We start from the raw sequence: 27,078 nt of genomic DNA on the forward strand, positions 1-27,078 counted from the left end.
GGTAGTACATGGCAGCTCGTATGTACGTAGTTTACATTAAAAAAACGTGTGTTGTGCCTAAATGCGGTTTACCGGTTACGCGAAACAAGCCAACAAATAAAAAATTCCCTTGCAGTTCCACAGCAAGCTGCTAGGGAGCCCAAACATACACCACTTCTCCCTTATACCACAATCTATTTGCCACCAAAAAAGCAAGATCATATATAGCATGCGCAGGTCAAAAGATACAAAAAAATGAAGTTCTAGATCTGCTGCAGTACTAAGGCCACGTACCAGGGGGCCTTGGCCTTTGTCTCCCCAAATATCATACCAAATATCATCGTTATCCATCAAGAGGTTCTTAAATTATGCTGACTACAAAAATCTTGTCGAGCAAACACACATACACACGCACACACACACACCAAAAACAAAACCGCAACACCATTCAGTGGTGTCAGATGCGTACGATTTTTATTTCAAATGTTTTATTTAGTCATCACCATATACCACAATGTCCCAAATCCTACTTATTTTTTAAAGATATGAGCTCGAGACTTCGCCTAAAAACTGTACATATATAGATAGGGCGCCACAATGATATGTCGAACCCTGTTTATACTCTGATATTTGATTTTATAGCACCGCAATATTGTATCCACCAATACATGTATAATCACCGTATCTCTAGCATATAGTAAGAACCCAATTTTATCTGCAAAATGATATCTACTGTCCACATTTAAGGCACTTTGGTTACAATGTCCTTGTGAATTTGAATAGCAGCACCACATGTAACATTGCATGCAAAGCCTGTCGATTCAAAGTTTCAAACATATACATTGTAGCTAATTCTTCTCGATAAAGCCCCTGTCACACATGCAGGACCTTAACACGACTTTGCCACGACAAATGCCCAACCAATGTCAGCGCAGGGTTAGCAGTAGTCTGGAATCCAATTTATTCTACACTGGCTCCCGTGTGCTCCTCTGGTCGCATCCAAGCATAATGTATGAATTTCTCGACATCGATAATTCAAAATTTATAGTCGGTTGGTCAGAAGAGTTTTACCTTGGTCACGACCAACTCCAAACCATGGTTAAGAGAAGGTCCTTGTCGGTCATATGTGACATGGGCTTAATTGCTGATTATGTCTCAAATATGTGGGGTCTGTGTGGCGCAACGGTTACAGCGTTAGAGTCGAAATCAGTAGGATCCCTAGTTCGATACTTGCCATGCCCCGACCGTGTGCCCTTGAGAAAGACACTTTACACGATCGATATACCCACAATGACGGTGGAGTGACGCCCACCGAGCCTCACGGCTAATCTGTCAAAAAGGGTGCCCAAAACACCTACAGATTTATTTGATGTAGCAGTGTGCCAACATCTGCACATTTACCACTAAGAGCCGTAAAATTTTAGATGTATCAAATGTGCTGCGTCAGACGTCAGTGTGTAAGATTTCGTGCAAACAGTTTCAATTTTAGAGGGTTTAACTTTGCCTTGACTGCAATGGATGAGCTCCGCCGTATGTCCCTCTCCAACTCCCCTTCCTTAACCACCAAAACCTTATCGAAAACGTTGTAGCTGTACAAGTAGATGTGTGTAAACTCCCGACGAGCTGTGACTCTGCGGTCCGCACACAGGTAGATGTGATCGTTAACCGTCAGGATGCCGTCGATGTGTTGAGCGATGGGGTTTTCCTCTCCGCGGATGATATGCCATTGCTGAACGTCGGGGTTGAACACTTCGATAGAAGAGAGTCCCTTGTAAAGATGTAGGTACCCGCCTGCTACGTAGATGCGATTGTTGATGACTGTAGCGCACGGGAGTTGTCGTCGTTCGTACATTGGCGGCCACTCGCACCAGGCGTCCTTGTCGGGACTGTAAGCCATGACAGCGTTTGTGCTGCCCGCGCCGGGTATCTCACCGCCTAGAACACACACAACTCCGCTGAGAGACACCGAACAGTGGTCCGATACCGTCTTCGACATCGAGGCGACGTAAGTCCACGAATCGCTAGCGATGTCGTAACATTCCACAGTGTCTAACACTTTACACGCGCGGAGCTCTTGACTGTACGGTCCCAACCCGCCAGTGGCGTAGATTTTCCCGTCAACTTCTGATAGAGAAAAGCACTGTCTAGGAGTGAGCATGTGAGCACAGCTGTTCCATTGGTTCGTGTCATGGTTATACTTGTAGATGTCACTGTGAACATCGGTATAATCAGATACGCCTCCACCCCAGAAGACCTCCCCGGTCGAAGCGGCCACGCAGGCGGGGTGGGACGCCTCAGAGGCTGGCGGTGGAGCCATGGCGTACGCTCGACGGTCTTCGGGGACGAAGCAATTGTTCGGAACGTGGTCGGAACCCACAAAGACGATCATCTCTCTGTCCTGCATGCCTTCCCGTGGGATAGCGTTTGACGTGACGTCAATGTCGCTATGGTAACTGACGACACCTGATGCTGCATCGTCATGGCAACCATTGAGAGTTTGGTTGCCATGGACACATAGTGCACTCTTGACCAACTCTTGCAATTCTTTTGACTTAAAGAAGTTGTTCTCATCCTGAATGAGATTAGTAAGGCATTCTGGTTGCAAAAGGGGATACCTGATGTTCTTAAGAACTTCTACCGCAGCGTCTTCCCTTTCCTTAAGATGATTCAGCCACCTTAACGCAGCTTCAAGTGTCTGTTCCTCGTGTAAGACCCAGAGACCACTAGAAGAGACAATGTCTACAACAGCGTCCACGGAAAGCGCCAAGAAACTCTCAGAGCAGGAAATATCTAAGAAATATTCCCCAATAAATCTTAAGGCACTGTCGCGAAGATCAGGATATTCGAACAGCTTTGCCAGTATAAATACATCTAGACACGACTCAGTAGTGAGATGCTGTGAGAGATACTGGCAACACGCATCGCACAGTTCAGCCATCTGGAACAAGTTTGCTGCGCTCAGAATGTCCAGTGTATGAGTAGGCGATAAGCAAACCTTCCCTGAGTATATGTAGTCTATAATTTGTGCGATGGCAGGCGCAGTCACTCCTTGTAGAGGTATGACATCCTGATTTGTCTCGCTCAGACCCGAAGTGAACATCACGTGGAAGTACGGTACAGAAGCGGCCAGGACGTTACGATGACAGGGAAACTTCTGCCCCTGTACGTCTAACGTAACGTCGCAGAGTTCCTCATTTTTGTAGAGCTGCATTAGCCCCTTGGCTAGGGAGGATCCGTGGTTCTCGTTACTGTGGCAATGATTCTCGTTGTGATTGTCCTCTTCCTCCGAAGCTGTGTCAAAATTTGGGACGAGGTCATCCGATGGGAAATGTCTACGTCTAACTGCAGCCATCTTTACTGTTGTGAGTGTTCAGGTTCTGTAAGCATAATATAAGATAAATCAAAGTTTGATTGCAAAAGTCAAGATACAGCAAAACCCAAGAGACCTAGCAAATTCTTTTATGAGTTCTCACCAGTCTACACCATAAACATTTTGCCGTCTATACATTGTGTTTGTGAACCATTTATCTATGGAATAACCATGTTATACTTTTACATACGATTTTTTTATCAAAACACACTAGCCGCACATACATATCGACGAGATCGCAGTAAGTTGAATAGGGGAAATATAAAATTGCAGTCAGACCAGCGTTCCATCTGCTGTTATGTTGGCAACGTTTGGACTAAGGATAAGGGCATTCTCGTGTTCTGATAACATTCAATCTTGAATCCGAATAAAGTCAATCGTACAAAGCCTTATCAAGGATTTTTTCATGAAGCACAATTTAAGACACGATCTATATAACTTGGAGAAAGGGAGAAGCAAGACGGGGCCCCGGATGTCAACGACCCTAGCCGTAGAGCGCTGCAAAGTGTAACTGTAGATTATACATAATTAGGCTTAGAACCAAGTGCGAGTAACTGTAGACCTACCTTGATATCACATATCATAGACAAGTTACACGTAGCAGTTAAGGTTAGTTGGTGTTCTATGCAGAAAACACGTAGTACGTTTAGTCATAATTCTTCCCTTAACGTAAAAAAAAGCCTTTAACTATCTAAGCCCCCAGCTGTAATTTGTCTTAGTACATCTATTATCTTTAAGATATAGTAAGAAAATCACCGAATACAAAACGAGACTTCACCTGGTCCAAAGAGACACTCAGTCATCGGCGGCCATATTTAAATAGCAATCACGTGACGTCATCAGGTGTAGGTACAAAAGAGGAGCAAAAGAGGTGTTCTCCTAGTTTCATTCCAACAAATTTAAGTCTCTCCAGAGCTCTGAGTCTACAAATTAAACTCCAAAGCTGAAAAGGGAAGTTCTAGGCCTTCACCACACAGTAATCTTTAACGGTAAACGGGGTGCGTTATCGACAACTTGTTTTGGACGAAGCCTCTGGGGCGGAATCAAACAGGTTGTATGGGGTTCAGAGGTCATACTGTACTAGATGTCTGATCAAATCCGCTTTAACAGCCTCTTACTTTAGAGATAAAGTGTTCTTCACTATGCTTCACTGGTTAGCTAGGGGTGTTCTACCGGTCCCAGTCTGTTAAGCATACAGAATGCCTGTCGTTTTAGCCGGCCTTTCGAGATATCGTCCTTGAGCGATGTATTCGAAACCAATCGCATACAAATTCCCCGGCGTACGCTAAAGAACTGGGCGGGCGGGCCACACTCCTGGCACCGTAGGGATAGTGACGAGCTCCCGATGGCACGGTTACCAGGCTAACAGAACTAGTATCATTTGTTTTGCACTCTCACGGTAAAACCTTTTAAAGTTTTCAGAGTCCAATATTGTATAAACTGTATACGTCTTATTATATAGTTTACAAAGAAAACAAACAAGCTTAAGTTGCCCCTGTAACTAAAAGAAGCCCTAAACAACAGAAGGGTTGTCACTTTCCGATAGATTATGTAGCAATAAATAGACACAACGTTGGTATAACAGAAGATTTTTGTCTGCTTTATTTCAACACAGAACAAACATGAACTAGAATCGGTCTGTGGCAGCTGCCTCGCAAATGTTAGAAAATTTACTCGAAGCAAACGACAGTTAAGATCAGCATTGATATCAGAAGCCTAAAAGTAGCAACATTATGTAGCTGTTATGTAGTTATTAAGTAGCTTCAAAAAACATTATATCATAGAAATTGGCACCCAAATGCTACTTTGTACATACAGAAAATAAGAACAAAGGCTTAAGGAAATACCGGCAGGTATGGCCATCTATCAACAATGTACAGAGTAACTTCACACAGTCATTCTGGGTCAAAATGTAATGTAATTTGGACTTACCCAGATTTTAGACCGTTCAACTTCAGTCTTTGTCATGGAACGGGGGGCGCCACAGACTTTCTGCAACTTATGATCCACTGCTCATGATCCCTGGGTCAGGTGTTCTATCTGGTGCATAATATGAGGTCACAGACGCACTGGATTGCCTATTCCTTGACAAAGACTGAAGTTGGATAGTCGAAAATCTGTGTTGGAAATTACAGTTCAACTTTGATCCAGAATGTGCAACTTATTTTTGAAACATTTTGGCAACAAGAACAAAACTGTTACACGATTTGGCAATGCTGAAGACTTATCCAACCAGTAAAATGTACATGTATCAGTTTTAACTCTACAGATCTGTATATACTGTTACAGTATCAGTTTTGAATGATACACAAACTTATTAAAATTAGTTGCATTGACACAATGTTGTTTGATGTACACATGATACACAGTTGACGACCACTACTAGGAAGGATAAAGGGAGATGATAATATGGGAATAGTCTACATTAAAAAAAGTTGACTGAAAAAATATAACTTTAAAATAAAAACGAAATTGCACAAATGGCTTTAACAAAAACTCCCCATCCTTTTCAATAAGCCCAAAAGGTTGTAATGCAAACATTTAGTTAGTTTTGTTACAAACCGTGCATGGGATATCTTTTTAAAGTTCACATGAAACATTAACAAATTGAATACAGATACAAATCTAGATTTGACAGATCCTCTAGACTTGAAAATCAGCTCCTGTAAGCAACTAAGCTTCATACATACATACAGTACATGTTATTCCATACTTCCTTGTAGTTAAAGGGGCATTCCACTCCACACGGGAGTGTTATTTTCCGATAGATATCAATTTTAGGAAGTGATAACTGCATACTACTTCACATTACACGATAAAGTACCCAGTTGCTCCACATGCCTCAAAAGCATTCAATGTTCTACTAAACTCCCCAAGTACCCTCTAATTGAATTAATCCTATGGCTGAATACAATGCAAAACTTTTAGGTAAGGTTACAAAACTAATTTCAGGTTCGCTAAGAAATCTCGTCTTGTTCTTGTATTCTTTGCTATCTTATGAGCAATTTGCCTTCTCGGTGTGCTTAGCGTACCTCATTTATTCCGAAAATATGTACGATAAACAAAGTGTCTATGCGTATAGGGAATGCATGGGTAGGGTCTGCATGGGTTTAGTGAGTGTCATTATTGTTCTATAAAACACACATCACATAATTCATCCCAAGGTGAATTCCACAAAATTCGGCTGATTATGTATTCATTGACACATTATCTATTGGGAAACAATACTCCCTTCTGGAGTGGAATGCCCCTTTAAACAAACACACAAAACACATAAGGTCTCAGTGCACTGTAAAGGTACGATCTGAACACTGAAGTCAACTAATCAAATCTTAACTGTATCTACAAATACACAGAAAATCTTCAAGTGGAAAAAAAGTTGATTCAAAATAAACAACTGTAAACATGTAAACAAAGTGTATTGTTACCAAATCACAGAATGATGCAAAATGTCTTTTTCCTGATTGATACTATGATAATTTCAAATTTGGCATCAATAAAACATCATACAGATGATCAGAGTCATTCAGACTATATACAGAACAAATTTCTAAGACTCAGAGACCCACCATTTGTCTTGGGAAACACATGCTGATTATCTAATTTTTTGCGTGGAGACCTTTTGGCATGCATGCACATATTATTACATGTTTAAGTGGTTTGGCGATTTATTATGTACAGTATTCAGTGCAATGTACACACAATATTGTTAAGTATGGTAATATCTATTGTCAGTTGCATTTTTGCTTGCCGTGAATGTTCAAATTCCAAAACTTTGGCGAAGACTCATGTTGCCATAGATACAAGTCCTACAGCAAACAACTTCATTTCACAGTTTGTACACCTCATTTTAAAAGATGACGATTTTTTAGCGTATTCTGCCTGCCTCTAACGCTAGTTCACCTTTATTCGCGGGGTAACCTATATCCGTTGTTTTTCAAAACTGTGTATTTAGGCACATCGAGTCGACGGGTGGTAGTTGCAAGCTGCAATGTACTGAAAATATTGCAATTTTAAACCAACGTCCATCGATGTGATATCCCCAAATACCATGTTTTTAAAAGCAATGGATATAGGTTACCCAACGGATAAAGGTGAACTAGCGTTACATGTTTTAGTTCCAGCTTAACATATCTCTAAATCAGTAACCAGTTTGAGTAGTGTCTATACGTTGTATGTTCCAAATTCTTACACAAGACAAAGTTTACATGCATGATGTTATTCTAATGCCCATATACACATGTAACATTAGCTTTTACTAAAAGGTCTTCTGTCTTACTCCTAGAAGTTCTAACACAACAAAAATCACAAATAATGTTCAACAACAGCCACAAATGTTACTTGAAGTAAAAGCAGTGACTTGCCCTTCATAAAAAAAATGACATCCACTTAATGGCAACAAACAGTACAGGTAGTCAACAACAAAACTACTTACAAATTTAAGTATGTCACAATGAACATTTGCAATGACTTATATATAATTTTTATATAGGCCCAAATATACGATGTCATGTACCATTTGTTTGCAGTGTTAGTCTACACTGAAGTCAGTCACCATTAGAAGCAATATCATATTTAGCCTAATCTACAATCGTCAACAGTGCTGCATGTGAAAAGGGAGCAGTCTGGACAAACACGCAATTCTACTTCTCATCTCAATCCTTGGGTAAAGCAACAAATAATACACCAATCTACACTCAGTTATCTACAATCTTCTTGCAACTGCTTAAAACTTTTCATCTTCACGACTTTATACAATTTCTGACCAAACTGCTATCTGCACATGTGACACTATAAAATGCCTACAAGAGGATTAAAACATAATATTTTAACCTCCTTGATCCCTATTAGCCTTCAAATTCTACATGTAAAGGTTATACTTCTCATGAAACAAAATGACATGTAGAGTTTTAGCTTTTCACACATTGGATACAGCGCAAAATGCTGCGATTTTGTACACACTATATGTCTACGTGGATATGTCTACTTACTGTTACCAGTACTGTCATTTGGGTGATTTCTAACTTTATGGAGGCTTATACTGTAGTGGCATTATGTGGATTCAGTATGGAAGGTGTGTAAATTGTTAAGCAATTACAGGCCAATGAAAGTGTTTGATATACCATCTTCTTGCCAACTGCTGTGAAATGATTAAAAAGAAAATGCTGCACAACATTTGATTTTGCTGGACTGGTTTTTCCTTTCTTATTGCTTTAAGCAAACTTGTGACAGGGTTGAGCCTCAAAGTTGTTTGTGCCAATTGACCATATAGTGGCTGTAACTTGTCTCCAAGCAGATATTCCGGTGACGAGACATTGAGTATCCATGGCTTTAAACAGTATCTTTTAGCCACCAGTGATCAGCTTGGAGATTGGCTGTGTCATGAAATTGCAGTAGAATTTGATTGGTTTGGGTAGTAATCCACATAATGTCAGACTGTGAAGAAAATTATGATTGTTACAAGAAGCCTCAGATTATACAAAGGTCATACGTCTGTCTCTATGGGAACTGCAGAATCTACTGACTGGGCATCCGCCTTTGTTAGTGGGATACTGTCCGAGTCCTCTCCGTTATCGATGCTTCCAGAATCCTGCGATCGGTGGAACTCCTTCATCTCTATCGCTCTAGCATTTCCCGAGGAGGTGCCTCTTCTGTTAGCGTAGAGTCTCGGTGGCTTTGGAATGAGGTTGGGTTCGTATTTGGCTCTTTCTGGAATCGGCTCCGACAGATGCCTCGTTTTCAACTTGGACGCCTTATGGCGCCGCGGTGGGTTTGTGGTGTTAACGTCGTCCACGTGCGTGAGTCGGTAGTGTTCGCTGAAGGAGGGGGAGTTGTACACATTTGGTAATGCTGTGAAGGACTTTGGCTGGGGTGGGAGCTTCGTGCGTAGCGCTTTCTCGCTCAACAGTTCTTCCGACGCTGGGCGCCCATTCCACTTTTCCCCAGGGCTACCGTCGCTCACCCCATTGTACAACTGTCTCGCGCTCGACGTGTGGGAGGGAATTTTCTCTATCGTTGCCGTTGTGGTCATCTGGTTCTTGTGGGGCGTCGACTCTTCGCTCGGAAAGCCGCTCGCGTTAAGAAGCTCGTTCGAGACCCCCGTGCTCACATAATAACAGTACCCCGGGTCCGACTTCAGTGTCGTGCTGTCAGGAGTGGACTGTAGAGTCTGGATTGTGCCGATGCTGAGCGCTTTACTCGATTCCTCTATGGAGTAGACAGAGTCGGACTCTGAGAGGCTCTCAGATTCAGCCAGAGGGGCCGAGGACTGCCAGTCGGGGTCGGTGGGGTCCAAGGTCTGAGCAGACTTGGTGATGAGGCTGGCTCTGGACTTGTTCTCCTTGATAGACGGTGTACCTTGACAGCAAAAAGTCAGAGAATGGATTATTTCATGCTTTGAGGACGGTTAAACAATCAGGTAATGATTTACACAATACAAAAGTTACTCATTGGCCCAGCTATAGGACGGATTTTGCAGATTGTCAAACACGTTTCAGATACATTTTGTGGCATACACTTAAAGTGACCATGTACAAAATCCATCCAGTTTGTAATGTGTATTGATCATTTGGAGTAAACATTTTGTATGAACAGTGTCAAACATACATGTCTTTTCCATCACTCCAGATTTAATACTAATCAATTCAACTTTGATGAGAAAAGTACAAAGAAAATAATTTTTCAAAACTTTTTTTTTCAATCCAAGTATAAAAGCCTTGATCTGTGTGGTACATGTAGAAGCAATCATCCAGGCTTCTCATATCTGAAAACAGCTCCGAAATACAATAAATTAGATAATGCATTATACACAAAGCAGAAGGGAGCAGAGCATAGTAGGAGTCATTAGTTAGACAGTAGTGTTTTCAGTAAGTACAAAACATGTTGTAATATCAAGGATCAAAAACAGCACAGCAAAACAGAACACAGTCTCATTTAAAGACTAGATCACAAGCACAGCTTTTTCACAGGCACAGCATACAGAACATACAGAGATAGTCAAGCATTCAACAACATAGACAGTTACAATTACACAACAACACAGACAACACAAGCAAAGGACAACACCACAACACGTACAGCTTTGTTACCACAAAGGGCTAACCTTTTCTGGGTCCTTTAGAGGAGCGTAAAGTTGACAGAGAATAAGGTAGAATAAGGTCTGAGTAGTGGTCTGTACAGAAGAGGAGTGAGCTATAGTCAAATCTTTTGTCTTTAGATTTTAACAAGTAACATCACATGTGTAGAAGACAAACAAAGGTTTCCAGGTTACAGAACAGTAGGTGAGGTAGAATACATTTGAGACAACAGAAAAGACTTTAAAGAGTCCTTGAACATATAATTTTGAGACTTAGGAAAGAAAACTGACAGTGTATTTTACTATCAATAATTTATCTGCAATATAGTGTGACTTTCACGTTGAATAAAAGTTTGAGTCAACACATTGAGTAAAACTGGATGGAAGTCAAAGCCTAGTGTAATGTTCACTGTTTAAATAGCCAGACACAGATAAATAAAAAAATAGGAGAAAGAAACAACAAATTCACTCTGGAGTGAAAATAAAGAAAAGGTATAATTAATAATAAAAGAAATAAAAATTATACTCTCAGTAAACACAACACAATATGAAATTACATGACACTGAGAAAAGACAGCTGGCTTGAGTGCTGTTCATTGTAGCCAGACAGGCAAATCTAAATAAAAAGTGAGAAAAGAAGATTTCTGAAACAGATCTGGAGAACTAATGGGACATAAGGAAAGAATGAGCAGGAGGATGACTGCAAGAACACAGAAATGAAGAAACTAGAAGGATTGAGCCAGACGAAAAAGTGTGACTCTGACAGGGTTGAACAAGTTTTCTAAAATCCACTTGTCCTATCGGGCAAGCACATAAAAAATGTACTTGCCCGAACCAATTTTTCACTTGCCCAAAATTCAAATGTCACTGTTACTAGTATGATATGCATTTTCACTTCCAGCAATGGAATTCTCTGTAAACAATTGCTTGATGTCATGACTGTAAAAAGTAACAAGTATATCAAAATTGCACAAAAATCAATGGAAAAATCTTGTAGGACATGCACTTGCCCGAACAGCACTTTCACTTGCCCTGGACAATAGGGCTAGTGGGCTAGTATCCCTGCTCTGATGTACTGAAAATAAGAGTACGGTAAGAAAAAGAAAGGGAAAAAAAACAAAGCTATGTTCAACCTGTAACAATTATTTCCTACCTGCCACCAGCTCATCTCTTGAGTTGTACTCCCAGCTGAGGCTGGACTCCACCCGTGGACACGCCCGGTCTAGCAGGTCCTCCTCACTGGTGTGACTCAGGGTCTCGTGGCTGTACCTGATCTGTACCGAGTCGTTCATCTTCAACTTGTTCTTGTTGGAGGCCTCGAACTGGTCCTCTAGACCATAGTCTGTGTTACGCAGCACCTATAACAATAGTTGAATATGTCAAAGAATGTTTTTTTTTTTTTTACTCAATGGTCACCACGTAACAAGGCCTGAAGGCCACTCAAGGTTACAGGTTACATGATTGGAACTGTAACAGCAACTCTTCGCCCTAGGTCAGAAACATCATGATTAAGACCAGCCCAATTGCTCACTATGAGTGAGGACTAACTGACCCAATAGGTGAAGCAGGGGTTACGAGGGCTGCCCGGGAGATTCCCTACCCCTATTTCGGCCGGAATGGTTTGATCCGCTCGGGTGGATGTTCGCACATGTGGCGGGTTCTTTAACGTGCATAGGGTATGGCTCTCCCCACACACGGGACCTCCATTTAACGTCCTATCCGAGGGACGACTCATTTTTTCACTTGAGTAAAGTGAGGAAAGTCGTGTAAAGTGCCTTTCCCAAGGGCACAAGACCGGCAACACGGCAGGCGGATTCGAACCAGCGACCTCTCGGTCACGCGCCGAATACTACCACTGTGCTACACGGCCCCACTTAGGCCTTAGAACAAGTGGTGTTAATGATATGTTACACTCAACATATTGATATATCAAATTTCATACAAATCTGTTTGTTACTTCTTTTGTGTCTGGACTTGCTTGCATAACTAGTCAAACCTGCCCAAGCGACCACCTCTTAAAGCCGACCACCTGGTCATTACGGCCGCTTTTCTCGGGCCAGAAAATTTTCCCCATTGATGTAAACATTATGCAACCCATTCAAGACGACCATCTGGCAAACCCATTTGCCAAACATTGGGACCACACAGGACCAAATCCCTGTCGTATGTATTGATGGATGTGGAAGCCCTTCCTACATGATTTTTTTTTTTTTTCTATTTGCTTTTGGACAGACGAGGACGATGTGGCACTGCACTCAAGTTTTTGTAACTTATATTAAAAATGCCACATACACGGTACAGACAGAAGGAAAGTCGTGTAAAGTGCCTTTCCCAAGGGCACAACGTCGGGGGCACGGTGGGAATCGAACTCAGGACCCATAGATTCCGAGCCGAAAGCTCTACCAGTTACGCCACGCCCGACGCCACAAACATGATTGTATATTACTGTGACAGTCATGCATGCAACATGATTTTTTTTCAGAGCTGCAATTATCTTATGACTGTCAATAAGATTCTTCTTTTGCCTTACCTCCTCCAGTGCATGCATGACCTGATCAGGAAAGTGGTCGGCCATCATGGCGGGAGAGACCAGAATCTCGGAGAAGTCCTCGTTTTTCACCCAGAGTGCCTGATATCTGGGCTTCATCTTTCCGCACCTGGCCGCAAGGGAAGGGAAAACATTACTGATTTAACTCTCGGTTAAAGAAATGTGAACTGTTTTTGTCTCAGTCACTACTCATTGCTCTTAATCATAACACTCCATAATAGGTGCGTTCTGAAAGCAATCATTGAGTCAATCAATCGCCATTCGGTTTACGGAATTAAAAGAAAATCTTTGTGTGGCTTCATTGCACCATAAGGCCACACCAATTTAATTTCTTGGTTCACGGATTCGCTCGCTCCTTTTTTTTGGAAAAAAAAATAAAAATAAAAATTACCACTCAGCAAATTTTCACCATTAATGAAACCATTCACCAGCTTTCTGGTGTAGCAAATTGGCCTTTATATTATAAGCTCCTTAAAGTGTGGGTACAAATGCTGTTACTGTACAATAATAGTGTTTTTGTACTTTTTTCAAGCTGAAAACTTTTTTTCTTTATGTTTTGGATTAGCCGTTACCTTTACCCCAACCATTTTACAATTTTTATTTTCATTTTTATTTCGCCCTCTCGCTCCATATTTTTTATGAAAAAATCCGTGAACCAAGAAATTAAATTGGTGTGGCCTAATTGTGACAAGGAAAACCTAACTCTATTGTTCTACTATCTCAGCCTCTGTCATAGAAAATAATGTCTTCTGCTGGTGACTGTTTCAGTCATTTTAAAGTATTCATTGTTTTTTAACGACCATAAGAGCTGTCACATCTATTTTGACAGACTTTCCATCTTGAACCAAAGACTTCTTTTTTGCTTGCTAGCTTTATAAGTCGAATCAACAATTCACACAGCAAACTTCACAGTTATCTCCAATAGTGTGCAGGAATGTACCATTTCTTCCTGGGGTAGGTGCAGATGTACATTGCTCCTTTACATCTCGCCCCCCCCCCTCTACTACAACTGCTATGGTACATTCCATACATAAAACAATAGGGTCCTGGAATGTACCACTTCTCCCTGGGGTGGTTCCTGACCACGTGGATCATCCTCCCAGGCGGGTACAGCTGCAGGTGTTGGGGGATGTTGATGGAGATGGTACTGGCCGACCTACTGCTGAGGTCACGGGTCGACTGGGTCAACGAACTCTGGTCGATGTCGGGCATGAGGTACGGGTCACGCAAGCAGCAACATGGCAGACTGTAGGCTATGATCCTCCACTGGTAAAAAAGAAAAAAAGATTAATTTGGATTTTCTTGGGAGAGCTGCATGTATCTGTGTCTATCTAATAGTATATAGTCAGCAAAACTGCCCTTCTGTGTACCACACTAACACTTGCATCTGTATTTACAATCAATTATGAATAACTTTGCATATATAGCTGTAAGCCGTGCTTAAAGCAGTACTTTTTTTTTTTTTTTAAATAATTTTTATTGATTTTCAAAGAACATAAAACACATACAAACACATTTATGGCACTTAAATCATAAACAGAATGACACGTGAAAAACTATAGAACTGCATGATGATGATTGAAATAAAGTGAAGGTGATGACAAATAAAGTTGTAGAAGTTGTACCCCAATTACCATTGCAACAATACATAATGTATAAGACATATCACATTAAACATAACCAAGTAATTTTCCCCATTTACCGATATGCTTTTTAACTTTGTCAAGTCTTCTCGCTATAATACCTTCTAATTTAAAATAAAATGAAATATACGACGTAAATGAATTCAAACTAATATGTCTGTTTCGGTGTTTGAAAATAAAGTATTTACCTAGCAAAATAACTAAATTGGACAGTACTTAAGTGGGGGTGGGTAGGGATGAGTTTTTCTCTCGGATATTAAAGCAGATACATTAAACACCTGAAGTCTCAAACTCAAGTCTGAGTTGAGAACTCAGCCTTTATGATCATTCGACTTTTAGAATATTTCTTGATTCACAAAAAGTGTGAAAAGAAAAAGACAAGGCATATTGTACAATGTCATGTATGTTAGCTACCAGTTTCTCATCATCAGAATACTCTCCTTTCACTGTTTCAGGACATACCTTAGGATCAGTGCTTCTTTTCAGCATCTTGAGAAGTTCAAACCGGAAATGTTCCATCTGAGGAAGTCCCATCCTGGAGGGAATGTACATAGACCATTGGATTTCCTTTACAATCAAAAACTAAGTCAATACACTGCGCATACTGATTATGACATCTTATATACTTCCAAATATTTTGCTCAAGTTTATACAAAAAGTACATTGCATTCCAACAGGTGGTTTGCAAGAAGAGCTATGATTTGCCAAAAAGCAGATACACAAGCAACTGGATATGATTTTGGTCAGACATTTCAGATAATATCTGCTATCTTTCATCAGAGACACTGAAGATCTTGTTGGAGATCTATGAATAGTTGTTTGCTGGTTTCTTACCTTGGTACCACATCTTTCCCCACCACAGTTGATGTGATATAACTTCTGCTGGCATCAACTGCTGTTTTACTGCAAAGAAAGGGAAAAAAGAGGGGAGGTAAATCAAAGTATTCAAAGCTCACACGTTCAGATTATCACCTGTACCAGTTGTTTTGATATAGTTTGTTTCAATTGCCATATGATAATTCTTGATTGCTACAATATCATAAAAAGTGTGTTTCCCAAACCCATAAAATGTGTTCTGGATTCCTTCAAACCTATTGTGAAAGGCTATTTTGAAAATCACTCTTTGTTGAAAAGTCTCACAATGTAGTCAGAAAAAAACTCTCAAGGATTCCGAGAAAATACATTGACTGTATTTCATATATTTCATATACTTCAGTAAAAGAAATACTAAAAATTGCAATTTTTAGCTGTTTCTACAGTCTGCTACAGCTCTTACCTTTCCATTATCTTCTCAGTTATAGTCTAGTGCTAAAATATAGTCTATAGTTACCTGAGCAGACCACCAGGAGGTCAGGTTGGGATATTGCTTCTTGAGCATGATGGCGAGTATCGCCGCTTTTCTGTTTCTGTTTACAGTCTGCCACAGCCCTTACCTTTCCATTATCTTCTAAGTTAAAGTCTAGTGTATTCTAAGTTCTAGTCTTTTTGGTCTGCATCGGGTGTCCTGACAATGATTTACGCTAAATTCGGGATGGCTGACTACACTTTACATTAAATTCACGAAGGTTTAATGCTTTACGCTGCATTCCCACTACGAATTACTTAAAATAAAATAGCTTCCCTACGAATTACGGGAAATTAAAAATGCCTGCCTACACCTTACAGAAAAGAGCATGCAGTACCTGAGCAGACCACCAGGAGGTGAGAATGGGAAGCAGCGCAGGTTGGGATATTGCTTCTTGAGCAGAATGGCGAGGATCGCTGCGGTACCGGCGCCGAGCGAGTGGCCAGAGATGATCAGTCCGTACGGCTCCTCGTCCATCTGCTTGGAGAAGGCCAGGTCCAGCAGCAAGAGTTCTTCTAGTTTGTTCTTCACATACACGGCTGACTCTAACATTCCCTGCAGGGAGGAAGAAAATGGATGTTGGTTTGAAGGTATGAGGAACCTAATCAAAAGTATATAGACCAATGGTTAGCAGCCCCTATAACCTCTGACTTGAACTATATGTAGAAGCCATGACATTATGTTCAATTCTGGCTGTGCTTCCAACTTGTTCTTTTATCATAAACATCTGATTGTAACAAATTACCCTGCATGGAGGAGTAATGGTTATTACCTTATTGAGTTAGGTAACATGCATAGTTCAGTGGTTTTTGGTCCTGCCTCTGACTAGAAGCCATAGGTTTGATTCCGACTGTGTCACTCACCAGGCATGCACGCTAACGGACAGTGTTGCAGTCCATACAATGGGATGTTCATTGTGCAGAAAAGAGCTAGGGTAATTTCCCAAGTACAATGTACCTGACAGGTACATAGTGTCTGTCTTCTCTGTCACGACCAGTAGAGGAGCTTTCCAGTGAGCTAAACTAGATCGAGATCAATTCACTTTTTTTTGCAGAATGACAGTTGAACCATAAATGAAACCCGTTATCACAAAATACCTTAACCCAATGTCTTAGATGTTAGTCCTTACCCTGTGTGCATACCAGTCGTGTGGAAAGTCTTCACTGTAGGCCCTGAAGGACTCGGCATCAGCTGTCAGGTCAGTCAGACAGTCCTGTGGGACATGGCAAAGAAAACATGCAACACTCTTACTACACACAGCCTCGTAAGTAATTGTTATGGCTAGTAAAGTTACAGTGACTGTCAATAAATAAGATGCTACATGTACATTCTTGGTATATACAGCTTGATAAGTATACTTGTCTGACATTGCACTCATAGATGGACCTAAAGCAATTTTTTTTTGAATTATAGTCTAACTTTAAAAAAAAAAAACTTCTGGTAATGATTGTGAATTATACATTCATGTAATTAGCTCAAAGTAACAAATTTACTTTTCTTGATACACAGTTTCTAAGTACATGTACTACTAGGTATTATTTACTTCATTTAATCTCTTAAAATCTATAAAAGAAGTTGTTATGTTGGAGTGGCCTTACCTGAAGAGAGAGTGTGCCCCTGATAGTCACCACTACAGCTTTCCTGTCGTGGTCGATGGACACGAAGAAACACGTCTCATTCACCTGCAAGGAAGAAACAGTATACGGTCTTATAATTCCATAAATTAAGCAAGAAAGATTACTGACAGGTATCATGCCCATCAATCCCTGGTCATATTCAAGTGATCATATCCATCATCATGTTGTTTTCTATTTTGATTTCAGTATTCATTGAAATCAAGCCTACAAACTATTGTATACCACCATACTACAACATGGCAGTAAGCATTCATTATTAATCATTACAAACTTAAGGCAAACTTAAGGCAACGTAAATGTAGTCCCATGGCCTTTTTTTGCAGCTGTAGGAGCAGTTGGTTGTTACCAACAATACCCAGGACACAGTATTGGAAGTCAGAGCCAAACCATCTTCTTCCACAGTGCCTTTTATCTCCCAAACCAAAGTCAGGTACCTGTTTAACTCTATAGTACAGTACAGTGATGAGTACAGTGAGGAATTGTGAAAAGTGCCTATCCTAAGGCTAAGGACACAAGTTCTCACCAGGAATGCCAGAATTTGAGCCCATAACCTCTCGTGTCCACCAGGGTACAACTTGCCATTCAATGCTACCTTAAGTTTCAGAATACAAAAGAGCAAGGTGTGATTTGAGACTTACAGCAGAGTGGAAGTTGGCGTAGGTGACTTCCGTGTTGTTGAGACCGTAGTTGTACAGAGTCCGCTTCAGGCCGGCCAGGTTACACTGGCAGCAGTTGTCATGTTCCAGTGTGCATTCATCGTCATGGTTACGGCAGCACTGGCAACAGCAACAGCTGACAAACACAAGAAACAATTATCATAATAAAAACATAATGTTGCAAGTGAGTCATTACACTTGCCATGTATGTCTGTCTTTATCTTAAAACAAAGAATCTGAACCCTGCATTAATATTGCTTAATTTCTTAATTTTTAAGAGAAAAGTGCTGATAGCTTTTTCATTACCCTAAAGGAAACATTTTACTCTTGATAGTGAACTGATTCTTGCTTACATGCATACTCAGTATGGTTTCATTGAAAGAAAAGTTATCTAAAACTTGCAGTACTGCGTCACATATGTGTGTCTGCATGTTTGTGTGAGTGAGCGTGTGTGTGTGTGTATGTGTATGTGTATGCATGTGACAACACAATCACAATGTGATATACCTGAACACATTGGTGTACATGTACATGTCCTACCTGCAGAATTTGAGAAGTTGACATGCTCCTGCAGTTGGATGGGTGTAGATGTACAGGGGCCATCCATACATGTGCGTGTGTGTGTGTGTGTGTATGTGTGCATACGTGCGTGCACGTGCGCATGTGAGATGTCTCACCTGCAGAATTTGAGTAGTTGACATGCTCCTGCACCTGGATGGGTGTAGATGTACAGAGGCCATCCATACGCAGCCAGGGCATACCTCATGTAGTAAACAACTTCCTTAAATTGTTCCAGTATCTCCTGTAAAAAAGAAAAAAAAACCTTCAAGTCTCTTCCTATTTCTTAATTTATCTTGAATTTATCAAGTTTATACAGAGATTGAGTTAAACAATGATTGAAAAGAGATATATCTCTTCAACTAAATAAGATACAGACTGAGATAAATTCCGAATGTTTCGAGTGACATCCATCACTTGTCTTCTTTGTCAACAGACACTGAAGAAAAGTAATGGATGTCACTTTGAACATTCGGAAGTTATCTCTGCTTTCATGCCGCTGTAGAGATTTTTTGTCTTGAAACAACTTCAACTTGATCTGTAATTCATTTACTGTGCAATTCATTGAATTCAATGTTTTAAATGGAAGAACAATTGTAATAGTAACAAATAACTGTTGAATTTAAAGAAAAACTGACCGGGCGACTGAGCTGTACAAACTTGGTGCGGGGGTTGATGGGTACTCCTGACAGGAACTGGTAAGTGTCGTTACTGTGCTGTAAGGGGATAAACATCAACAGCAAAACATTAATGTTACAACAAAACATAGCTCATTCTTACATGTATCTCAAATTCAATGAAGGAATGATAGAAAATATCCATGTTGCAACTACATTTGTTTACGTTTGTTTATCAAATTCTAATCAATGAACTCAATGTTTAGTACTAGATACATTGATGAACAATATCAACACATCATGATAGTGCAGAAGGACCAGTGGACAGGCTAATGCTGACTCAGCGAAAAGACCTCAAAATGGTAAAACGCTTTTTTTCTGATGCAATAGAGACGAGTTGCAAAATAGTGTGCCAGCTTATGCCGCCTGGTGTCAAAGGTATCCACCCATAAGTTGGCAAAGATTAATGCAAAGTAGAAGACCTTTCCAAAACAGCACAACCCCCACCTGTCCAACGATCATTTGGTCGCTGATATTTCTGCTGCTGCTGCCAAAGTTGGCAAAGAGTAACATAAAGTTCATTATGATTTTTCCAAACAAAACAGCCCCAATCCCTAAATACCTTTTTTCCCAAAAAAAGGAAGGATATGCACGTACAAAAGTATTAAAAGTAACGTTCAAGGCAATTTTCAGAACACAACAACCCCACCTGTCCAACGATCATTTGTCGCTGATGTTTCTGCTGCTGTCGGAGAAGAACCAGCCCAGCGACCACGTCGGACGGCACCAGGTCAACATCGATAAAAAACTCGGACAGCAGGTGGGCTATCTCCTGGAAGGCATGCTGCAGATAGGGGATAAGAAAGATACAATCATGTATTTATACTTCTTTCACTAAGTCTTAGTCCAAGTACCAAAGTCATAATTTAAGTGATGATTAATTAAAATTTGCAAGAAGAAAACATGAATGCAAGACTCAAAGTAATGTGCCCCCACCACATTACATGTGGCCTACCCTGGAAACCAGACTTTTAGCCAGGGCTGGCAGAGAATACAGTCATGTATGTTTGGCTGCCAAGGCATGTCTTCCCAAGTACCATAGATGAGCACACCAGGGATTTGTCATGCAGGGAGAGTTTACCCGCCAAGCTAGAGTGTGTGACGGACTGGGAATTCTTTTCTGTCCGATTGCAAGCAAATTTCCGTCCCAGACCTGAGGGACAGGTCCTGGGGCCAGCCCTGATCTATTATGATCATGATAAGTGCCTTTAGCATCCAGCTCCCCACCTGTTGATTGTCCTGCACCCCCGCGCAGCAGCACAGCAGTTTGCACCTGTGTTCCCAGCTGGCTTCATAAGCCTCCATGGTGAGCCTGGGGGGAGGGGGGGCAGGGACATGTATGGAGCTTGAAACTTATAATGCTTTCTAAGTTCAATATTTGACAAGATTCTATAATGCTAAAAAGGCCACTTTTTTAAAAACCCAAACTAATTCAACAATGCACATAATTTGCTGAATTAAGGTATAATGTAAAATGTACATCAAGATGGAAAAGATCTCTATATATTATACATATATCAAACAAGCACAACTTGGCATTAAGTTGACAAAGTAAGCTGAAGTTTAAGAATAAATAATTAACAATAACTATACAAAAAATCTTCATGCAGACACAAGAGGATCTTGTCATAAAAAAAATAGGCCACGTTGATTTGATTATATGGATGAGAACTGGCAATACTCAAAACAATGGTAATTGGTCAATTTTGCTACAAAGGAATCTGTTTGGTGGATTATTGGACTCCCACTGCATTTTAAAATCCCATCTCCATGTAATAAAGGCTAACTGTCTCTGTACCTTTGACTGAAGAAACTTGGTGCAATTGACTACACTCTACTTGACTTTGCTCTTGTTGAATTCTTGGCCCCCCGGTTAGACCCCAAATGGCTGCCGACATAGTTTTTCCATTTTGTAATTGGCGAAACCTGTTCCTCTGTTTTTTTTCAGGTCTGTTTTTTTCGGATTGGTCCAAGACGAAAAAAAATGTATTGCACTCGTATGATGTACTGGTCCCTACACCTAACTGTTGGTATACCATACTATGTGTGTTTAGTCCTATGTTCAACCTTCCTGGCCACTTTGATTTCATACTGAAGGCAACTTTTTTTTTTGGCCAAACTTTTTTTTTATTCGCTCGCTCGCATCAGTTTTGGAGTTCCCGGAGGATGTCATCCATATAATCAAATCAACATGGCCTTACATGTAGAAGATGTGACTGGACCTTTTTTTATTCTCAACATAACACACAAAGGAGAAAGTTGAAGACAAATAAGATCCTCTTTAATCATTTATAAGACTTAGTCCTTGAAGATAAAAGATAGGACCAAACTAGCAAACCATGATAAAACACCTTGCAATCATATACTAGTAAGAGGAAGGAAAAACTGTTAAACAATGTGTTTAGTTGTAGTAATGCCATGATAGCAGTCTGTAGTTAGCAGCAGACCAAAGCGGTTATGCAAAGTATAAGTAGCAAGAAAATGGATGCTGTTACTATGGCAACAAATGCAACATCAAAAAGTTATGACAGAGATTATAGTAGATTATAGTGTTTTGAAAAGCCCCTTAGTCATGAAACGATAATTGTAATTCCTAATAGTATGTAAAATAGTAGACCTTGTTGAATAAGATACAGCAATAATTGATTACCATGAAAGCATCAAGCATCTGAGGAGGGACAAGGCTTTGGAGTTTGCTTTTAAGGCTCACACTTAAGAAAAGGAATAAATCTCCTTTAAAATAGATGTGCTAACGATGTATACAGAACATAGCATTACTGTACATAATCTTGAGCAGTCTTTCATGGTGTTCTATGTAGATGACTTTCACAGTTACTGTGACAATGACTTTCATAGTCACTGAAAAACAATAGTTTTTCAAATGGGAAATTTGCTGCAGCAAAAATGACTTTGAGGGATTTTTGAAAGCTATTGGAAAAGGCTTGAGAGCTAGTCTGACAAATTCAAAGCCTCTTGAAGTACTATTGAAAGAAAGAGTTTTAAACGAATATTTGCTTTAGTTGCAAAGCAAGACTGCTACTGGCAGCTGCTTGAAGAAGATTTAAGCTCATGTGAAAGAAATTTTTAATTTCAAAAGAGTAGTTGTAAAGAAATACAGTCTAATATGAAATTTGTCCTTCAGATTAAAGCCAAGAAAAAGTCAGAGTTGAGTAATGGCTATGTTTCAAAGTCAACGTTCAGAATCTAGAAGAATAATTCAGAATACACCATGCACATGCACCACCACAACACCGACGTGAGCACGTATCGTGCCTTCACCTTTGCGTGACTTTCGTCCTCCAGACATGTGTGTCGGTACGTTTGATCTCTCGCTTGCAGCGTTTCAATTTCACCCAATTTCTGCCCGCGGTGTCGAAAACGCACCACGCGGTGATAAGTACCGAGAAGAAGATGACCCAATCACAGATTATGATGCCTATATAAGGGTTGATATACGGGAAAGATGGTGAGTTATATGTTTACTTGTGTTACATGACTGTGTAAAGTTGGGAGTGATGGAGGAATAGCCGTTGTCTTGAAGTGATGAAACACCTGTAATGTGACTGATTAGTAATCTTGGTAGATTAAAATAGAATTATACTTTCTACAGGTTTTCGTGGTAATATTGGGTTTTGCATCTTAAGGCCACACCAATTCAATTTGTTGGTTCTCAGATTAAAAAATAAGATATGCTTTACTGAAACATAAAACATAATGAAAACGAAGCTTGAGGAATAAGTTTATGCCTTGGTGCACTCGCTTTCATGGGCTACTGGGTACATTTTCAGCACAACTTATCCAAGAACTTCAAAGAATCTGTATTGGTGTGGCCTTAACATGTGTTCCACTTGAATTTCTGCTTCCTTGCCTGCTGTATTTGGCTTTGTAAAGTTAGAGAAAAAAAATTCAGCAAATGTATTAAGGGGCAGCAGCTTGTGGTGTACATGTTACAAAGTGTTGTTAAAGGTGATGACAATACACACAATCCAGTGGCAGCAAACTGCAGCAACATTTGTGTAACAGTCTGCAACAGCAAACACGGCGGTGGCTGATGATGTTAGTTTAAATCGCAACAGTGGTGTAGACAAAATGCCTGGCGCATTGGCACCCCTTTTCATCCACAATGGAACGATCCACCCAATGGGTGGATTGTACCATTCCTGCTCGGTGAGGGGAGACCTGACCCACCTCTCTTGTGGTTCTCTGCAGGTGGCTATGGTGAAGAGTGCTGCCAAGCCCTGTAGGACCAGCTTGGACCAGTAAAAAACACCTCCCCCTAAGATGTTTGAGGGTGTTCAGAAGGCGAAAGAAGTTTGAAGAATGCAAAGACATTGTATTTCTTTGATAAGAACATACAAGTACATGTATATCAGCTTGAATGTGGAATAACGTGTACAAGGTTCAGATCTATAACATTGTAAAACATGACAAATCATACACGATGTTGTCCTTTTCGATCTCAAAAAAACATCTTCCCCTAGAATGTTTGGAGGTGTTCATCAGAGGATGAAGGAAGGTTGAAGAATGCAAAGATATCGTATCTTCATTTTTTTCTGAAACGATCATACACACAGTCCTATATCAGCTTGATGTGGAATAACATGTGCAAGGTTCAACTATCACAAGGTATAACATCATGACAAAGTCACATACGATGTTGCTCTTTTCCAAATTAAGAGTTCTAGTCACTATTACCCAAATGAAGTCCATGTTTGAAAACACAAAGAGTTCTACATTTCAATAATAACTGCATGACTGTACAATATACATGACACAAGGAGTGGACAGCACGGGACAGAATGGTTTTCTAAAATGTGTAATAGAACAATAGAACTAAGACAGTCACTGTAATGTTGAAATGAATGATAATTTCATCAGCCATACACTGTATTTCTGATTCATAGCATTACAATTGCGAATGGTATAATTACAATTGCGTATACTAATTGTATAGATAAGCTGGTATGAGAAAAATCACTTTCCTTACACTTTAAAATCATGAAAATCTGTGATTGATAAAATAAGTCTTACCCAGTACAGATTTCTTGACCATGTTGCTAGGGCAGTCGTTGTAGTGCTGTATGATCCACACCACTCCCACCACCGACCACACAAACTCAACCAGCAGGATAACTGAAGAATAAAATACAAATAAAGAAGGTTTCCTTCTCCTGTATAATGCTAGCTCACCTTTATCTGCAAGGTAACCTATATTCTGTTGTTTTTAAAAACATGATTTAGGGATGTTAAGTTGATGGATGGTAGTTTCAAACAGCAATTTTTCAAAAATATTGCAATTTAAACCACCAACCATTGACTTGATAATCCTAAACACCCTGTTCTAAACACAACAGATATACCGGTAGGTTACTCCATGGATAAAGGTGAACTAGCATTATATATTAAGGGAAATTTTACATTTTTTGGTTCTTAAGATAAACATCATTTCCTTACATAGTACAATGTTAAACTTTCAAATTTCCAACAACCACAGTCACCTTCTTCAGGCTCAATACTGATGTAGTAATGCAGAGATACACAATTGTACTCACCTAGCCTTATGTACAGCAGATATTGCATGGGATCCCTGGGTTCCGTGTATAAGATACTGCCCTTCATGGCGACCCACACAACACACCCCTCCACCAGGATACATGACGTCAGGATAACACGTCTTACTACATGTCGTGACTAGTCTTACATTCAGTATCAACACACTCACCTAGCCTTATGTACAGCAGATATTGCATGGGATCCCTGGGTTCTGTGTAGAGGATACTGCCCTTCATGGCGACCCACACAACACACCCCTCCACCAGGATACATGACGTCAGGATGACCAGGTAACCCAGGATGTGCGTGTGGAACAGCCTGCAGTCGTTCACGAAACCCTCCTCCACTATACCCAGGATAACCGCCATCACAATCAACCTGCGGAAGGAAAAAAAAGAACATCAGATCTCAGGTCTCAGACAATTATGACGAAAAAAAGGTAATTCCATAACCTTCTTTTAAGGCTGTATGCAGGGGTAGTGGGTTGTCAATTAATATGAATATGAACATAATACACTTTATGGTGTCAAAACAGCAAGCAGTATTGGCGAGTCAGGGAAGAGGCCTATTGTTATACAATTGCCCAGAAGTTCCTTGATGTATTCATCAAGTGTTTACTTCTAGTAGAACATCTATTTCAACCTCTGACTTTCTGTTGGCCTTTCCCTCGATAAATTCTACCAGTTTATACTCCACACAGCACAAAGGAATCAAATACTCTTGTCAGCTACCAAGATTTATAAGTCGATAAGAAACCTCCTTTCTTTCAGACTACTGCATTAGATCATTGGGCAGGAATGCGCCCTGTGAACACAGTAACCTTTCTGATTCAAACACTGCCTTGCCAAACACAACCTCTGCACAAGAAGCCATGTCCCTTTGGCCTGGGACGGAAATTTGCTTGTTTGGAACAGAAAAGTGTCCGCCCCAAAAGTCTTAACTTATGGAGATGAAATTGATGAAAATGTAGATCTAATTAATAGCAAAAACTACTACTGGTAGTAACAACAAGTAGTTCAAACAATTAATGAGTTGGAGAATAAAGCATTAGGAACTGGAGACAGCTCTGTTTGGCACATTAATTCATCAGGAACTAACAAATACATGACTTTGTGTACTTTTCAAAGGTCAATTTTGTCATGGGTTGCTTTTACTTACAATTTTGATGATTTGTTGGATAATTTCAAGTAAGTAGTAACAGAATCAGTTGCCTATATGAGGATCTTCGAAAGCTTTTTCCTTAACAAAACAGCTTAATTTTGCAGGACATAATGTACAACTATCCCAGAAATGCCTTCAGTTTGCAACTATATGATGCACAATTTACTGTATACTTAAAAAAGCACCCTAACATAGCACTGTAGTCCTCAATCTTATGTCAACTTGAAAGAATGGACTTTGTGATAACTTGTGATTGTTACACATGAGTCAATTATCCAGCGTTTCAGACTTTCCATGGAACACACAAGGTTGAATGCACACGATTTGACCTCTACGACCTGTGCTGTGAACTGTGGTATGAGATCATTATCAAACATAATGGAACAAGGGGTCACTGACCTGTGTACGTGTTCATAATGTCAATAAAAATCAATTATTATAATCCTCCAAATATTTGTACATCTATTGAATTCCAGATATACAGTCAAACCTGCCCGAGCGACCACCTCTTCTCAGCGACCACCTGGCCATTTCGACCGCTTTTTCTCGGTCCCGATTTATTTTCCCATTGACGTAAGCATTAAGCGACCTTTTCTCAACGACCACCTGGTCAACGCGACCGCGACCGGCCCAAATTGGGACCCATAACGACCGCATCATTTTCAAAATTGAGGTTTTCATCGATTTTTGATGATAACTAGCGCGATTTTGTGCCGAAATCGGCCAGTTTGCGTCGGATTTTGGGGTTCGATTTACAGTTTACAGTGTGCGTGTTGTATTTGACATTACAGACCTCGCTTCTTTGCGTGCGTGCTGTTTGCTTGCTATTTGCCATTTAACATCACGGAAATCATTTAAACTTTGCATCGGGCATGT

The 27,078-nt window shown here is 40.3% G+C and overlaps 2 protein-coding genes across 8 annotated transcripts in view; both read right to left on the reverse strand.

The window, feature by feature from the left end:
• Positions 1 to 450: 450 nt before the first annotated feature.
• On the reverse strand, positions 451 to 4,609 carry LOC118406365 (kelch-like protein 18). The gene is made up of 2 exons (XM_035806334.1): positions 4,128 to 4,609; positions 451 to 3,356 (listed from the first exon to the last, which is right to left on the reverse strand). The coding sequence occupies exon 2, from the start codon at positions 3,329 to 3,331 to the stop codon at positions 1,430 to 1,432; it is 1,902 nt and encodes a 633-aa protein (XP_035662227.1). The 5' UTR covers positions 3,332 to 3,356; positions 4,128 to 4,609; the 3' UTR covers positions 451 to 1,429.
• A 2,856-nt stretch (positions 4,610 to 7,465) lies between these two features.
• LOC118406380 (sn1-specific diacylglycerol lipase alpha-like) overlaps positions 7,466 to 27,078 on the reverse strand; it is a 46,960-nt gene continuing 27,347 nt past the window's right edge. Inside the window, exons 3-20 of one of the 7 annotated variants that reach the window (XM_035806355.1) lie at positions 25,211 to 25,419; positions 24,520 to 24,621; positions 22,768 to 22,924; positions 20,716 to 20,800; positions 20,138 to 20,272; positions 19,450 to 19,527; positions 18,931 to 19,055; positions 18,236 to 18,389; positions 17,559 to 17,642; positions 17,090 to 17,173; positions 16,298 to 16,515; positions 15,450 to 15,518; positions 15,078 to 15,150; positions 14,030 to 14,238; positions 12,955 to 13,081; positions 11,578 to 11,782; positions 10,452 to 10,463; positions 7,466 to 9,706 (exon numbers count right to left, since the gene is read on the reverse strand). In XM_035806355.1, the coding sequence (XP_035662248.1) occupies positions 8,835 to 9,706; positions 10,452 to 10,463; positions 11,578 to 11,782; positions 12,955 to 13,081; positions 14,030 to 14,238; positions 15,078 to 15,150; positions 15,450 to 15,518; positions 16,298 to 16,515; positions 17,090 to 17,173; positions 17,559 to 17,642; positions 18,236 to 18,389; positions 18,931 to 19,055; positions 19,450 to 19,527; positions 20,138 to 20,272; positions 20,716 to 20,800; positions 22,768 to 22,924; positions 24,520 to 24,621; positions 25,211 to 25,419 (2,998 nt within the window). In that variant the 3' untranslated portion in view covers positions 7,466 to 8,834. Of the gene's footprint in view, positions 9,707 to 10,451; positions 10,521 to 11,577; positions 11,783 to 12,954; positions 13,082 to 14,029; positions 14,239 to 15,077; positions 15,151 to 15,449; positions 15,519 to 16,297; positions 16,516 to 17,089; positions 17,174 to 17,558; positions 17,643 to 18,235; positions 18,390 to 18,930; positions 19,056 to 19,449; positions 19,528 to 20,137; positions 20,273 to 20,715; positions 20,801 to 22,767; positions 22,925 to 23,676; positions 23,765 to 24,519; positions 24,624 to 25,040; positions 25,153 to 25,210; positions 25,420 to 27,078 lie in introns of those variants that run through there. The other 6 variants (XM_035806354.1, XM_035806357.1, XM_035806358.1 and 3 more) reach the window with 6 other exon arrangements.

The sequence above is a fragment of the Branchiostoma floridae genome, chromosome 19, assembly GCF_000003815.2.
Source record: "Branchiostoma floridae strain S238N-H82 chromosome 19, Bfl_VNyyK, whole genome shotgun sequence".
Classification (NCBI taxonomy): domain Eukaryota; kingdom Metazoa; phylum Chordata; class Leptocardii; order Amphioxiformes; family Branchiostomatidae; genus Branchiostoma; species Branchiostoma floridae.